A 17,129-nucleotide genomic window follows, 5' to 3' on the forward strand; every position below is an offset into this window, starting at 1 on the left:
TAAAAATGAAAATAATAGTGTACACTTAGGTGTTATAATTTAAACTCAAATCACGCAAGATTTTTTAAAGTTTTAAAGAGAATGGATCATAGAAATTTGAAATGTTGGCATATCGTAAAGTTGACAATGATGGGAAAGAAGAAGAGAATGACTAAGTGTAAGAAATTGGAGAGAAAGAGAAAGTATTGTGTGATTTTTTTTAAAATGTGAATTTATAAAAACGAAAAAAGTGTATAAAAGAAGTCATAACAACAAAGTTTAGATAATAATATGTAATAATTAAATTATTATTATGGATCAACTCATCATGGTTTAAATCTTCATGTGCACACCTTACAAATTAATTGATGAAATAATTATTTTTTATTTATTATGATAGAAAAAATCATTTTAAGATTTTAAATATACCAATCTATTAATATATGAACTAATCAATTATAATAATTATTTAATTAATAATTGAATTAATCAATCAATTATATATTTGAGGTATTTATGATAAGATAGTTATTTACAAAAATATAATAATAATAATTAAATAATATCCTCATAGAATAGAATGAATATATAATAAAATAGAATTTATTTACATAATAGAATAATATTTATTTGAATGAATAATTAACTTGAATAATGTCATTTAATTATAATTTAGGAGAGAATAAAATGAAAGTATAAGGTGACATCACTTCATATAGTCAAACTTTATATATATATATATATATATATATATATATATATATATATATATATAATAGATTTATTTTCCACGTGTAATTAATTTTTTTTTTCGATAGGAGGTGGAGGCGGGGGAGAGAAATAATAGAATGAAAAAGAAAAAAAAAGAAGATGGAATCCGATAAAAAAAATGGGAATACATTATATGAAATTGAATTTAATTAAAATAGTATTTATTTTGAAGGGACTGAATAGTATTTATTTGACATGGCAATTATATGAATTATATGAAGTTTGTTATGTGAAGTAACGTGTTAGAGCTAGCATTTTTATTTTTTTTGCAGGTTCAAAAAAGTGAAGGAAAAACTATCCTATTTGCGTAGAATTAAATAACATGAAATTATTAATTCATTATATATTTGTGTCATGATAGGAGAGCGTATACGCCAACAAGAAATTTGTTTTTGTTTTTGCTTTCTATATGGTATTTTTCTGTGGAGGCAATTTTATTTGGAGAACGTTTACCTCTCTCAAGAAACTTGAGAATAGTAATTGGCCACGTTGTGCCTTCAGCTAATTCCGTATAATAAGGCTACAAAATAAAGCATGTAACACACCCGATACCACTATCTCCGAATCAGGAGCATAAGCTATGTGTGAAGATGCTTTCCATACACTATTTGTTTTTCTTATTTCTATATAATTAATTATGCCCTCTTATCCCTCCATTCCTTGATTCTCTCTCTCACAAATGGAAGCAAAATTGGTTGCACAGTGCAATAGTCCAACACTAACTTTAGCTCACTGGAAACCAAAACAACCTTGTGTGGTTGGAGTGCTGGCAAGGCCTGCTGATGACATTTCAGGAGAAGCAAGAAAAACTAATCATGTGTACAAAGATGGCTTGTTTGATCGCATAGCCATAAACTATTTATCAAAATGCGTTCAAGAGGCAACAGGTTCCTGGCTTTCAAGTTTTAATTCATACCCTTCAATGAGTTTTGTAATATTTTTCATTTTTCTTCATTTTAAGTCTTATATATGCAGGACTCAAAAATAGTAAGAGTGGTTATGAGAGCCTGGTAGAGGCAGCTACCCTGGCTTCGCAGAGATTTAGTCCTATTGAACAGCATCAACTTGTCATTCAATCCCTTGACAGAGCCTTTCCCAAGCCAATGCTTTTACTGGTGAGTTGTGCATTAATGTTCTGCTTTTGGAAATAAGATATTTATATAGTCGGAAACTATGAGACGTAGATATTATTAAAGTGAATTTTACTTCTCTTAATTAATAAAGTCTTTTTCATACATGGTCAGGAACTCTCTTAGCCTGCTTAAGAAATTCAGTTACTACCAATTGTGCTTTAATCCTCTCCTATATCTTGTCTTTTCATTCTCCTATGTTTCGTGTCTTTCAAAGTGACTACTTCCCACTTCCATTTGCTTGGCATTATACCAGTGGAGAAAAAATGTATCCTTGTTGATTCTTCGAAGTGTACTTTTTCCTTGCTGATTCCAATATACAATAACACTAGTTTAAGGTCTTTCTTGTCCATTTGTGCAATTTCCAATCTGTTGGAATTTAAGCTGAGTTTAACTGTGAGCAATGATTAATTATATGTTGTTATGCATGAGCAACGGCAGATAAGGACACTGCTACCACCCTCTAAATTCGCAAGGAAATTGTTTGCCATCTTCACCACTTTGTTCTTTGCTTGGTTAGTCGGGCCCTCTGAGGTAAGGAACCCACACTATATATAGTTTTATGATGAGTACATGCTACTGATCCTATTTATTATTAATTGAAAGTTGAAACTCATTTAAATAGAAGAAAATAATTAATTTAAATGTCATTTTTAAGATGATTATTAAAATTAATCTCTTTATAATTTCTTAACTGTTCTCTTGAGGAAAATTAGTTTTGATTTCAGAATAGGAAGTAGAATTGCCCAATAGAAGTTGGGATAAGCTAAACCACATCCATGTTGTTGTGGACCCAAAGGAAAATCGGGATCTTATGCACGCTGAGTGTTGATCCACGACTATTACTAAGACGTCTCATTTTTCAAATAATTAATAACAATAACATATTTATAGGTTTGCACATTGTATTTATTTTTGAGAATGAGATTTTTACATTTTTCACTCATTCGATTAATTTATTTTTTATATTTTTCTTCTCTCATTACAATTTAATTTATTTATTTCTGATCTTTACAAACTTATGAGAGTGATATCGGTTATTTTAAATAATCAATTTTTCTTAAAATAGATTTTAAGATTTGTTCTAATTAACCATTTGAGGAAGGTACAGTTGGAGTACATTTCATCAAGCATGAAATACAAACAACCTTGGGGTCCTACGGGGAACAGAATAGAATGAATAAAATTTGAGAAAAGGACTATGCATTATAATATAAAATTGTGTTGTACTGATTAATACCCAAGACATCATGCAATATGCGTAGTAAAGCAATCAATTCCCACTTTTTGCATATATAAATAATATAATGGACAGCCATATATATATATATATCCTTTTACTTTCGAAGCTATGTTTTGTTCATTCATCAATCTAAAAAGATTAATTAATCCCATTAGTTTCACCATGTGAAGGTGAGAGAATCAGAGGTGGAGGGGAGAAGAGAAAGAAATGTAGTCCACATAAAAAAGTGCAGGTAAGTTTAATTTAGCTTTCATTTCTGTTGGAACTTTTTATCTTTAACAAAGAACTGTCGTGAATTCACCAACCTAAATACACTCTCTGGCCTCCAATTATTATACTTCATTGAGACTATGACTATCATGATCACTATCCAAGGTAATGCCACTCCCAAAATCATGACTATCACTCCCATTATCATTCTAATGATTTCACCCAAGCTATCTAACATCTCCCCCTCCCCCTCTCTAAGTTTGTTTAAACGGAAATTAGCAACTTTGTACATTTTCTTTTAATGCAAGTCAAATTTAAAAAAATTAAAAAATATTATCACTATTAATTAAGAATAAAAAATTATGTGTAATGAGATTTTCAGAGGAAAAAAAAGAATATAAATATTAAAGCAAAAAATGATATATTTGATGGGAAAAAAAGACACATGACTTAATAAGAAAGAACAAAACTTGTTTTTAAAAAATGCTTTATTTAAGAGTAAATATTTAAAATTATAATAGAATAGTGAATATATGCAGGTTCTTAGAAGAGACAAATTGTGTAGGAATGTGTATCAATCTTTGCAAACTCCCATCTCAATCGTTTATAAAAGATTCTCTGGGTATGTCAGTCAACATGGTTCCTAGTAAGTTTCCTTAACTATTTTTATGAGCACATCAGCACATGTCCATGGTCAAAGAGATCTACTTTTACATAGACGAATTTAATTTGCATTTTAATAGCAATTACTCAAATTAATCATTGAAAGATTCATTGAATATCGAATATCGAGTTTATCTCTAAGTTATATTTAAATATTAATGTTAAATTAGGTTGTATTTGTCATTGCACAAACTTTTGTTTGATATTTTTTTTATTAAAAAAAATCATTTCATTTTCTGAACTAATAGTGTCATGAATACGATCGGATATGTGATAAAAAAAAACATGGGAATAGCATGAAATTTCTACTCCTGTATCAAATAATTTGTTTCTTTGATATTATTATGGAACCCACTTTAAGAGGTTTGGTATAATCTTAGAGAATACTAATAAATATTCTTAAAGTATTGGTTAAATATTTGAAAGTAAAATTTTTATGAAGAAAATCTGAAAGTGTTACTCGGGCACCTTATTGCTTAATTATTGTGATTTCTAATTAATACAAAGTGTGTTTAATTTTTTTTAGTTAGTATGAATTCCTAAACATTAAATAAGAAGAAATAATTATTTACTTCCTAACAATTGTATTTTAAATTCTATTTCAATGGAAAACTAAACACACACAACCACACCATGAGTCCATGATGTGAAATAAAAAATTATTATTTATTGTTTTGGTAATCAATGTCCATAAAACAGTTGTTAGTGGGATTATAATGTTTGAGTAAAATATGTTTTTAATTTTTGTAAATATGACTATTTTTTTTAGTTTTTTAAAGAAAATTTTGTTTGTTTTGATACCTACATTTAAAAGAAAATGGTATGACTAGTTTTTGTTAAGAAGAAATTCAAACTGCCCATCTCTTCCATTTTTTTATTATCACTAGTCCAATCTTATATATTTATAAGTATATTTCATTATGTATTATTTTAAAATTGTTAGCAATAAGAATCAAAAACCTAAAGATGAAAGTAAACACGCATACAAACACAATATTTAAAGAGGTTGGATAAGTACGTCTACATCTTCGAGAGCATAACAATTATTTTTATTACTGATAGACAAACAAATTTATAAATAAAATATAGTACAGATTTATCATATCATCCCTGTACCAACCAAATCATTGGCTGCCATAGAATGAGTCATGCACAATAAATATAATATGACTTAATCGATGTCAGGTATCACTAAATAGTTATAGGAATTATTTTTAAAAAATAAATTTAATAAGACTCTATATATATATATAAATATTTTTTTATATATAAACCAAGAGTAAATTTAAAATTAAATTTAATCACATTTATATGAATCAAAAACATTTAATTTGTGATTTTTTTTATGACATCAATTTCTTTTCTGTTTTAAGGAGGGCCGCTAAAAATTGAAAATAAAAGAACCTTCTCAAGTGGTCAAATGTGACGCATTAGGCCCAAAAACTAGAGATAAGTGGAAAAGGCCGATATACACTAAGGATGCCACATTGCAATTTGCAACTTGCAAGTAGAACCGTCCAAACTGAGGCTCGAGAATTCCAGAATTCATATACGTATCATGATACACTCATTGCATGTTTTCATTAAGAAAATTGCCATCCTACTTACCCATGAATTGCATTGCATGCTTTCATTAAGAATTTGGCATGTCACCCACCAGGCTGGTGGAGATAATTTATTTTCAAAAATTAATCTAATAATATAAAAGAGTGAGAAAAAAAAATTAACACACAAAAGTAAGAGGTATAAATATAAAATTTTAAGATAAATATTTATAATTTTCTTAAATAAGAGATATATTCATTTATCCTCACATAAAAACAAGTCAAAAAATTCAAATATATAAAATTAGGGAACAACAAAATATAAAATTTTAAGATAACTATATGTAAACTCTCTTCATTCACTAAAAATCCTACTCACCGGCTAGTAATTTGAATTCTTAAATATTCGAGAGTTTAATTTGTGATCATGCAAATAGAGCAATAACTAGGGATAAAGGAATTGTTCTTTTAAGTGATGTTCTACTTTCTTAAAAGATTAACTAGTCTAATCACTCACGACCATGAAAATACCTTAGTTTTAGAAAGAAAAAATAAATAAAATAGGATTACTTTTTAAAACTTGATAATGTAGCCACAGACATGACATCATATTTCTCATGAACCCACTACAAAAAGTGAGTTCAATTCACCAAAAGCATTGAAAATCACATCATGAGGACAGAATCAACATTATGCATCAGCCCTTTTGCGGAATAAGCTCATTTTACTCGCAGATAACAGGACCTCGTAATGGACCACAGTAAATGAGCAAAATTCATACGTACGAGTACACGAATACACGATTGACAAACTCTCATTAATCAACTTAAATGAAATGAGAGTTTTGATTGTTACTTGTGTCTTTTTGGTTTACAGATTTTGATGACATGAGTTGTGAGATGATATTTGGCGAGGATCCCCCAGAATCAACTGATGATCCAGCACTGAATCAACCGTGTTTTAAACTATGTAATATATTTCTTTACATTAATTTACTCGCCAACTCTTAAGTCTTCAAAAGAGAGCCAAAATTTAAGAAACTCAAATTAATGTAAAAGGTTACTAGTTATAACTTCAGAAAATAGAATGTAGCTAACATTGTCTGTTCATGTATCATGCAGGCAAGGCAAAAAGAAGCCATGGAACCAATTGCCTCGTTATAAATTAATGCAGCAGGTGAGGAAATAATTTCAGAAAACATCCATTCAATACTACTAAACACTAGTAGTTAAATGAATTTAATTTGTTTCTTTTATGGTCACATTAGCTTGTTCATCTGCAGTTCCAGTAGAAAAGTGAGAAACATTAGTATCCATTTGCCAAATTCCACAATGAATTCTTAATTTTCACATTATTTTTTTTAAACTGAGCCTAGGAATATTCTTAGCTTTGTGCTTATATTAGGATTGGATAAAAAAATCCTAGGAATGACATCACAGGTGCCCTATAAACCAAACTAATTTTCATTTTTGGGTGAGAAGTGTTTTGACTGAAGATTGATTTGTTGTAGGGTTTGAGGTCAGCAAGGAAGAAACAATAATGGCCCACCTTTCATATGCTGACAAAGCTGAGACTCATCACGCATCATTTTTTTATCTCATTATTATTAGGAAAACAGCTAAGTGGTCCAATGCACTTTAAGCCATTAACGTCTCATGTGCAAGTGGATTTCTGTCATTTCATTCAACAGTTAGAAAGTTACTAATTGGCGCTCTAGTGTGTAGAACTAGAAGTAGAGAAAGTGGACACTGGAATTTTTATATATATAGTATACTGTTCTTTCCAATGCCACTTTCCTCCTCCCTTTTTTATTCTTATTTCACATATTGTTATAGTACAGAATATATAATGGTTACCATAAATAAATGACTATTGATTATTTTAATTTTCAAAAGGAAATTTTTGCTTTTAAATTGGTAATTATCAATTGTTTTTAGTCTTTAATTTTAATTTTTTTAATGCACATGAATTAATTTAGTTTCTAACTTTATTATGCACATCAATCAATTTGATTCCTAACAATAAGTATGAGATCAATTGATAGTTATTAAATTTGACAATGATCACCAAATTTAGAAACTAAATTAACGTATCACTAATACTATTTAGTAAACAAAATCTTGACAAAAAAAAAAAAAAGACACTCTAGAACTTCATTATTTAAAACATCCTATCTTCTTTTCCTTCTCGTGATGTATTTGATTTTCTTTTTTTAGACAGAAAAAAGAATGTATATTATTAAAAACAATAGACCAAAGGAAAACCACAAGGTGTGGTGGCCATCTTGGTCAAGCACTACATTTACATGTATAAGATTCCCAAACCCATCCAACGTCCAAACTTAAGAGCAAACCCCTTATCTGAAAAATTATAAAACAAATACCCCTCCTAGCGGATAAGTCTATTCGCACCACCAAAAGGCATAATACGTCACGAAATTTAACGAAACAAGAGAGAAGAAAAGTCACTGAAACAAACCTTTTCCTGTTCATTTAATTTCTACAAAACTAAACACGATGCAAGTGAAACAAGAGAATTAGATCATGCAAAACAATCGAGAGTGAGATTCATTACTATGCTGGGTAGTGGGCACAGTCCTGAAAAACATAATATAGCAGAAATGGCTCGGTGAGGTGCACCTTGATTACTAAACTAATGTAGTGTCTAATAAAGTGTCTTGCATCAGAGTGATGGAATTGGCATCTCTAATAGTATGATGGATCGTCCCATATCCATATGCATTGCGGGACTCCGCGTCCTAACCTGACAAACATATCAAGGCACTTGACAAGACCCTCCCCCATAATTTCATCAATTACCAAATTAAATTAGTTCAACAAGTGTTCCTAAATCCTAAGTGTACGGAAAGTAATAAATTTGTCTCCTATGTTTTTATGGTTAATACGCATCAAAGATACCTGAATAAAAAGAGGAGGAAAGAAAATTTAGATTTCATAAATACTACTACTATGGTGTAAGAGAAAAGAAAAAGGAATCTTGGTCTCCTACAGTTATTTTTTAACTGGACAAATATCAATCCTTCAAAATATTTTATTAAAAATAACGAAAAATAAAGAGTATCACATGAGTGCTTGTAACACATGATTAAGAAGACTTGGAATCGAAAGATGAACCGCTAACTATCAATGGGCCGATGCCGCTTCCATTGAACCCAACATGCATTTTGCATTTGAATCTTCTACCTCCCAATTTATGTATGGATAAAAATATTAATTCTTTCATCAAGAATTTCTTATTTTAGAATGATTATTTTGAAATTAATTTTGAAATAAGATTATTTAAAATTATTTTAGAATAGCTATTCTAGAAGGTAATTTTACCTTTCAAAATAACTATTTCATAATAAAAATAAGTGTTTCAAAATTATGTTGGAAGGTAAAAATTACCTCCAAAAATGACCATTCGAAATAGGGTTATATAAGACTATTTTGAAATGACCTTTTTGTAAGTCATAAATTCACTTTTAGAATGTTTGTTCCAAAATGGTAATTTCAAAATTATTGTTCGATAACAAATGCTCCTCCCCACAATAGAAACCTAACACACAAAAGAAGGATGGGGAAGGTAGTGGCACAGGGTCACGGGGTCACAGGAGGGTGAAGGAGGTGGCACGATGTGGAGGATGAGGTCGTTGTCATCGTGGGTGAAGGAGGAGTTGTTGTGACACGAGCATGCTTGTGAGGGAGGTGTTGTCACAAGTTTCAAACTACAATTAGTCTAAGGGAGAGGTGTTAAGATATTTTAGTTTTTTCAAACATTTTCTGGGAGGTGTAGGATACTATATGGGAGAGGTGCAGGATTCAAATGTCCATGCATTTAGTTCAATCAAGGCCCACATGCCCTTGTGGTGAGGTGTTTAGCATATAATTCGGTTGGCCCAGTATTGTCTATAGTATTTTTTTTTTAGAGTACTTGATTAAGAATTGTTTGAGTAAGTTTTTTTAAGAAATACTTCAAAAAGAAAAAAATAATGGAATAAGTTTTTTCATTAACTAAAATGAGCTATCCATTAATAAATAATTAGTTAATTTATAGATATCCTCTCATCTTTTGAAGAAATGATAGGAGATACCTTCTACACATTAGCTTTTACCATGTGTCAAAATATATTTCCTTAAAAATATCAAGATATTTACTTGTTACTTCCTACTTCCCGTTGAATGTACATTTTATTTAGTATTCTCTTTCTTCTTATCACTTATGCACCCCAAAACAAGGTGTACCTTCAACATTTTGCCTTTCTATAAACCACAATTTCTACATGAAAGATCGTCCAAATGGTCTCTCTGCATTATCCAACACAATTGAAAAAAAATAAAAAAATAATAAGAATTTGTCTTACTCAGTAAACAAGGAAGCCCCCCCTCCCAATATCCTTAACATAATTTTCCATTTGCACACACAGAATATATCAAACACAATCTTAACCATTGACGCCAACAAATTACAAATAACAAAGCAAAGCCCGCAAGTGTTGCCCATAAATATGGAGTTCACATTGATTTATCATAAGGCCATCGAAGGAGACCAAGCCTGAGGTGACAACAGTAGTTAGTAGCCATGACAACCAACGAAGACAAGGAATTGACACTTTTAATGAGTTCTTGAGCAGTGGCATGTGCCTCTGTGACTGCCACTTCACGCCTCATCCACTTCTCTTTCATATACAAGCCTTGTACGTGGTTAGGTTCGTGCCCTTTTGCTTAAAGGTTCTGTTCCCTTTGAGAGCATCAGTGTCACACTCTAACACATTTCTATAAAGTACATTCTTTTTTTTATTGGTTAACATTCATTGAAAATTATAAAATTAAGAATAAGAATCATTAAATAGGATATTGGACTTACAAAATTTAATAAATTTTAATCAATAAAAAAAATGTGTTAAAAAATATGAGTCAAATATGAAGGAAAAGAGTAAGGCTGACGCCCTCTTAGGATTAAAAAAAGGCTGGAAAGTCTGCTACCCTGGTACTGTATGCTGCTTAGATAGCTCCTTACTTGTCACTGCCCCACCAAGACCTAACCTTCGGTGCTTAATAATATGAGAAAATAGTGCACATGATTTTGCTAATGTTAGTCGACACATGTGATTAAAAATCAAATATGAACTCCCACCATTTTTTTGGGTGTGGATTTTATTTTCTTGTTTGATATGGGCAAGCCTTTTCTGAGAGATTCCCTAAAACCTAGAAATTAGTTGAGTAGCTACCAATGAGTGAAACTACTTGTGCTTTAGGTCAGTAGAGTAATTCTCTAGGTGGATATCTATTGATAGTCCTAATATGTTATTGGCATCATGGCTGATAGTATTAGAAGTTTTTTTTTTATATATTAAAAACAATGTAAATGTTTTTTAAACTATCGTCACGTAAGGTAATTTGTTAAATTTATTAATTTTTATAGTAGTTAAAAATCATGTATGGTAATTGACACTCAACAGTGTAAAATAAATTAAGCTCTAATAATACCATGGACAGTTGATGGTGAAGGGCTTGTAATGCACATGACTTATTGCAGAAACGTATAGATTCAGAGTTGTACCTCCTATCGCCCTATAATTGAGGAAAGAAAAGGAGCCATGGGGGATCACGGCATAACATAGCAGTATAAGTGTATGAATTATTGGATCTGCATCATCATGTACGTCCTTGTTCTCATGCTACATTTGAAATCCAACGAGTTACGTTGGATGACGCGTTGCCATCAAAGTAGTTATGTAACTATACTTTAACTAATTAAGGAACCGATTAAGCAATTGTGGGCCACTTGGTACTGTTCTCTCGTCACGTTTTCTTAATTGGGCCGAACATTTGGATTAATTATCACGTCTTAAGGATGGGAATGTAATTAAAAATAGCACAGAAAGAATAATCTAGTATGCATCATGCAAAGATATTATGTGTATTGATGCAAAAATTATTCGTTTGTGGATGTTACATTTTCATTGAAGACAAATTAACTGATATAATGTATAAATATCTAACCATGTGCGATTTCAATTATGTCAATCTCATTTCAAAGGCTACTTGTGATACACTCCATTTATATGGGTATAGGATTCGGACACGTTGCCAAGACAGGGAGAGTAGGCACACTATTTAGACCGAGACACAGAGGATCCAGAGTCTTGTCATGGCATTTCCCAATCGAAAATATCGGTGTCAAACAATTTTCATAGCAGTCCCGAAACTGGACAAAACCAACTTAATAGGTGTGTATGATTTCATATTTTCATAACAAGAGTTATGTCGACATTCTTAAATATTAAATATTTTATCAATACTCTTAATTTTTATTTATTTTTTTTCTTTATATTACATCATATTAATATTTTTTTTCTTCTCTATCTCTCTTAACGTGTCAATTGATTGATTTTGAGTGTTCAAAGAATTTTTCCATGCCATAAAGGCAACAATGTATTCTTCAGTTATCCTTATCTGCTTGTCAGAAAAAAGAGAAGCAAATGGGGTACTGACATACAACGTTCAAAACTGACGGGGTAGGTCATTGGATGATTGGAAGCTTATCACATCATTGAGTTCCTAGGTGAGTTGTCACTCTTAAGTGCGGATAAATGATTTTCATAATAAACAAACTTTAAATATTTTAACAAAATAAACCACTGATCTTTTGTTCAAAACTGGCGGGTAAAGATAGATGGGGGTTACTCCATGAGTTAACAAGATTTCACGTATTCAAATAAGTCAACATTGTCCAAAACATACTTTTTGTAAATACTATTATATTAGATAATCCAATTTAGATTTCCTAAATTTGAGTCACTAAACAGGATATGTTGAAATTTTTATAGATAGAGCGAGCTACTGCTGTTTAGTTAAGGCAAAGGCTAATTGTGTATGAATCGGATAGGATGAGTTCCATATAATAAATAATAAAAGAGACATTTTTATGTTTTAACTATAAATGAGACATTTTTTTGCTTCCTTTTCTTTTCAATCCCAATACATAACAATTGTAATTATACGTTAATGCTTGCAAATGTGGAGCGAGCAACAAAGAACAGCAGAAAGTATTAGATAGAAGATTACAAATTGTTCAAAAATATTAACCTGACTTATACAACAAAACTAAATAAATCAAAACGTGAAAACTGAAGAGAGTTTGGTAGTCGCGTGCAATTTTCAAGTTGTAGCAAAAAATGGAAACCAACTGTTGGGTCCAAGTGGGCACCAAAAGTGCTGCAGGGTAATTTTAAATTGTGGCGTAGCGGCTCCACTACCGATTAGTGAACTTGAAGTTGTAGGACTTCTTGCCAGAATTAAGGGTAAAACCCCTCTAATCACAACCTCCCCAACAAGCATGCACACGTCTTATTTTGCCCTAATAAAACTCTCGATCATTGCTAACGTTTTGACATTTGTGTTCAGTGGTAGTTTGCCGCTTAGCATTTGCTGGTAACAGATATGTTTTGACATCATACTCATCCAAATTGTTGCATTGTGCATAGCAACATCTCTATCCTTCCTTCCAAGTTCTAATCAAACTACACCTGTCACCTGAGACACCACCCCCACCACATATAATAATAATAATAAAAAATAAGCCAACACTTCATTCATTCATTCATTCATTCATCTCTATATTGAAGATAGCCACGGTCAGATTTTGCCTAGATTTAAAGTTTCCCGATTTCGTCATTGACAGAGAGTAAAAGTAAAATAATAAGAAAGCTAGCCAAAAAAGGAAAAGAAAAATTAAAAAAAGGCAAGCGCGCGAAAATTTAAACAAAGCGTGCGACTTTTTTTCTTTTTCTCGTTTTGTTTTTGATGTTTGTGGTTGGAAATTCAAAAGACGAGTTTCCTACGAAGCGCGGGTAGTAGTAGCTTGTTGTTACATTGAGATTGAGGGGAAAACGAAGCGAGTTCTCGAATGGTTTCGCCAACAAGATCCTTAAACACGAGACGTTCGATGTCCAACACGACATCTCCCATCTCCACCGGCCATTCTCCCCACCCACGCATCTCATCCGCCATGTCCTTCTTCAACACTCCGCATATCACCTTAAACAAGTCCTCCGACTCCGCTTCTTCCCTCTCTCGGATCCTCCGAAACTCCGACCAGATCTGCTGCCTCTGCTCGCCGCACGATACCGCCTTCCACGGCGGCAATTGCTGGTTCCGGTTCAAGATCTCCTGGAGTGTGTCGAAAATCAACCTCCTCTGCAGCGTCGAAGCCTTCGAGGTGTCTTTCCCCTTCAGACATTGCTGCTTCTCCAGTAACAGGAAAATGTCGCTCTCTTCCGGCAAGTAAGTGCAAGCCCGCAGAATCTCCCACACGTAAGCGAAATCACAATCCTCCGACGCTGCCTCCTCGCTGCTGCACAATGCTGCACTCCACATATCATCTTCTGATTCCGCCGCATGATCTGCAATGTAATTTCACCACATTCATTATTATTATTATCATTAACTAGTAATTAATTTATAGTATTAAAAGCAAATAAGTTTTGCATAGCGTGTGTGAATTAAAAAAATTGGGAAGATTCTCGGTGGGACGGAGAGTGTTCAAGAAGCGAGGTGAGTCAGTCCCACGTGATTGTACGATTAGAAAACAGGCACCGCACCGCAGTGCAGTGCAGTGCAGTTTTGAGGTAAGTGAATGAGCCCAACTAAGTCATGCCATGTCAACATCCCTGGGATCAAATGATTGGTCCACATTGGTGGGATTTTCGGAGAGGGAGAAGACAAACTATCCACTGTTCTCGTACTTGCAGTTGGAAACAAACCAAAACAAAAACAAAAACAAAACAGCAGCTTAAAAATAAATAAAACGCCTGCACATTTCACTTGCATAATAACATTGGAAATAAAATAGGAGAGGAAAAAAACAAAAATAATAATATATTTTTTATTATTTGGTTTAAGAGGAAAAAATAAGAAAGATTAACTTGTAAATTGTAAAGAGAAAAATTCTTCTCGGTTCAAATTTTAAATTTTTCAGTGCTCATTTCAATCCAAACAAAGGGTTAAATTTTCACTGCTCTCCTTCAATCCAAACAAAACAAAACAAAGGGGTCTAATCTAAGACAACAATAGATGATGACATACCCCAACTTTGACCATACACTGATAATACGTCACCACAAAATCCAATTCCAATTACTATTAACACAAGCCAATAAGTTTGGTAAAAATAAAATAAAAAGTGTCTTCTCCACTGAACTAACCTTTGTAATCAATGCAGCGTTTGGTTATCGGGGATGGTGAAGCCCACTCATCCTTGTAAAAGGATGAGTCAAGAACCGATACTGGACTTGGTTGCAACTCGTTGGCCGCTGTTATTTCTGCGATGCTGTTGAGAAGCTTATCGCACCTATCCAGCAGATCTTTCCCTTCCATGTACTCTTCCGACCTGTACCTCTGCAATCACAACCATTCCCATAAATACTAATTCATTAAGATCATAGTATATTACAGAAATTAAAATTAAAATGAGCCGCAGTAAGTAACAGTTACTACCTCTGTATCGGGATATGAACAAGTGCTGAAGCTGTTGTCTGAAACGGTGGACGATTCATCCTCTGCCCCACCCAACAGCACCTTCTCCTTACGCTCAATATTTTTTCTCATCATTCTTGGTGATCCACTTGGCACGTGCTGACACGTTGCATTTGCATTCCTCCTTGGACTCACCTTGGGCGAATTAACCGGAGACACCCTTCTCGAATCAACACCCACTCTCCTCTGCGGTTCTTGTTTCCTCCGGTTCGGACTCGAACTCAGTGTTCTGCCTTGCCCCCTTACATTCCGCTCATTTTGTTCACTCCTCCGAGCCTCGTTTGTAACTCTGGGGCTCCGGCGAGGACTGGACCGGGGAGAATAATCATTCCCGGTCCGGTTCACAGATCGAACCGGTTTCATAACCACAATGGGAGATTGGTTGGGCTTGTTGTTGGAATGCAAAAGCCCCTTGAGCTGCAATGCTTCTAAGATGTGTTTCAGAGTGTGGAGATCCTTGGAAGGCTCGTTAATCCCACGCATCCGCAGCCTCCGCTCAATCTCTCCGTACACCGAAACGGTGTGTTTCGGCTCGGGGAAGAAATCCGCGGAGTCGTAGAAACTCTTCTTTAACCTCTGTTTCGGTGGATCTGCGGCGACTCTGCTATTAACGAATCGTGATTCGATGGCAGCGTTGTTGTTGTTGTTATTCTCGTAGACCACATTGGTTGTGAACTGAGCAGAAAAGAAATTGTTGGGGTCGAAGAAACGACACTGCGTTGTTAGGGGCAGAGGCGGATCTCTGGGGACTCTGGACTCGGACGCGGATCTCTGGAGCTTCGCCACGGGCCCGGGCCCAGGTCCGGGCTCCGAATCTGGTAGGGGCTCGAGGCCCATGAGCTTGGCAATGACGCTGGTGGAACGACGCTGTTTGTCGGCGTCGTTTTCGGGAGGGATCTCGCGCGGGTGAAGGTGGAGAGTTCCCTTCGCGTCCACGATGGCTCTGCTGTCGAGCGACAACCTCGGAGCTTCTCTCGAGAACTTCCACGAGGACCGCGTGCCTTCCTTGAATTCGAGAACGGGAAGCGTGGGAACATTCGCCTGGGGCTCCGAACTCGTGACCTCTCTCGCCGGCGACGGCGTTGAACGCGCCGGTGAGACTGCGGGATTCTCCGGCTCAGGCGAGGCCTGTGGAAACATAAGACAAATACGGTTAGGTTGGGAGTGTGAAAGAGGGGAATGGTGTTGTGTGAATGAAGAGTGGGAGGTGTTATTACCGGAGGGAGGCGTTTGGGGGAGTAGATGCGTTTTCCGGTGAGCATCTGGTGGCGGTCGAAGATCTGAAGGAAACCAGCCATGCACCCCATCTGCTTGTGAATATGTTTCTCCAGATTCTGGTCGCGTACGATACCCGTCGTCATGTTTTTCTTTTACTACTAAGTTTGTTCTGTGTTTGGATTGGGTCGCTCTGCTATTGTCACTCTCTGTTACTTTTGGGTATGTGTTGATTGTGAAAATGAAACCACTTCCATTTTCATATTTCACTACTAATTACACTAAGGTACACTCTAATGCTCATGATATGGGATTGGGATGATGATGATGCCTTTATCACACACTCCCTCCCTCACGCCACAATTAAACGCCAACGACCAAGCCCCAGGGCTATTTTTGTCCTTCCACTTTTATCCAGAATGACTAGCGTGTCCTCCGCCTTATTTTGACATTCTTCGGACATCGCTCCCTCCTCATTAATACACTACTTAATAATGAGTAAATTTAGATAACAAAATTACTCCATGATTCATTCTCACATCAAATAATACATGTAATTTGTGAATAGTTTTAAATTTAATAAAAAATATTTAATGTTTGGATTTCAAATATTATTACTATTTAACTTGAAAATTTGAATGACAAGACTATAGATTATAGAAAGCTGAATGTGAATGTTGTTCTTAAAATGGCTTATGCATTGGACAAAGGCTGTTGATGGCTTGTAATCTGAAACAATTTTTCATGTTTATGACAAGAGGATGCTGGATAATTCACTAGGATGAATAAGAGGGTTAAATAGTTAGCACGATATATTTTAAGATAACTTTTAAAA

The 17,129-nt window shown here is 34.0% G+C and overlaps 2 protein-coding genes across 6 annotated transcripts; one reads left to right on the plus strand and one right to left on the minus strand.

The window, feature by feature from the left end:
* Positions 1-1,279: 1,279 nt before the first annotated feature.
* Positions 1,280-7,425, plus strand: LOC114389669 (beta-carotene isomerase D27, chloroplastic-like). 5 transcript variants are annotated; one of them, XM_028350403.1, is made up of 8 exons: positions 1,281-1,637; positions 1,726-1,865; positions 2,322-2,414; positions 3,279-3,355; positions 3,873-3,979; positions 6,417-6,509; positions 6,662-6,716; positions 7,051-7,425. In XM_028350403.1, exons 1-7 carry the CDS (start codon positions 1,430-1,432, stop codon positions 6,706-6,708), a joined length of 765 nt encoding a protein of 254 aa, XP_028206204.1. In that variant the 5' UTR covers positions 1,281-1,429; the 3' UTR covers positions 6,709-6,716; positions 7,051-7,425. The 5 variants fall into 5 exon arrangements, with proteins under 5 accessions (XP_028206228.1, XP_028206235.1, XP_028206204.1 ...); XM_028350419.1 differs by having other exon boundaries at positions 3,873-3,955; XM_028350411.1 differs by having other exon boundaries at positions 1,283-1,637; positions 3,294-3,355; positions 7,051-7,326.
* Positions 7,426-13,108: 5,683 nt separating this feature from the next.
* Positions 13,109-16,640, minus strand: LOC114389701 (protein LONGIFOLIA 1-like). The gene is made up of 4 exons (XM_028350444.1): positions 16,297-16,640; positions 15,041-16,207; positions 14,749-14,941; positions 13,109-13,947 (listed from the first exon to the last, which is right to left on the minus strand). The coding sequence occupies exons 1-4, from the start codon at positions 16,438-16,440 to the stop codon at positions 13,367-13,369; spliced, it is 2,085 nt and encodes a 694-aa protein (XP_028206245.1). The 5' UTR covers positions 16,441-16,640; the 3' UTR covers positions 13,109-13,366.
* Positions 16,641-17,129: the final 489 nt, after the last annotated feature.

Source organism: Glycine soja, chromosome 2 (genome assembly GCF_004193775.1).
Source record: "Glycine soja cultivar W05 chromosome 2, ASM419377v2, whole genome shotgun sequence".
NCBI classification, from domain to species: domain Eukaryota; kingdom Viridiplantae; phylum Streptophyta; class Magnoliopsida; order Fabales; family Fabaceae; genus Glycine; species Glycine soja.

Bases quoted from the DNA above. Each gene is read 5' to 3' on its own strand.
- LOC114389701 (XM_028350444.1), bottom strand. From the start codon at position 16,440: ATGACGACGGGTATCGTACGCGACCAGAATCTGGAGAAACATATTCAC. The intron at 14,942-15,040 runs GTAGTAACTGTT...TTGTGATTGCAG, and splicing joins GTTCATATCCCGATACAGAG to AGGTACAGGTCGGAAGAGTA. The intron at 13,948-14,748 runs GTTAGTTCAGTG...ATTACATTGCAG, and splicing joins ACGCTGCATTGATTACAAAG to ATCATGCGGCGGAATCAGAA.
- LOC114389669 (XM_028350403.1), top strand. From the start codon at position 1,430: ATGGAAGCAAAATTGGTTGCACAGTGCAATAGTCCAACACTAACTTTA. The intron at 3,980-6,416 runs GTAAGTTTCCTT...TTTGGTTTACAG, and splicing joins GTCAGTCAACATGGTTCCTA to ATTTTGATGACATGAGTTGT. The intron at 6,510-6,661 runs GTAATATATTTC...TGTATCATGCAG, and splicing joins TCAACCGTGTTTTAAACTAT to GCAAGGCAAAAAGAAGCCAT.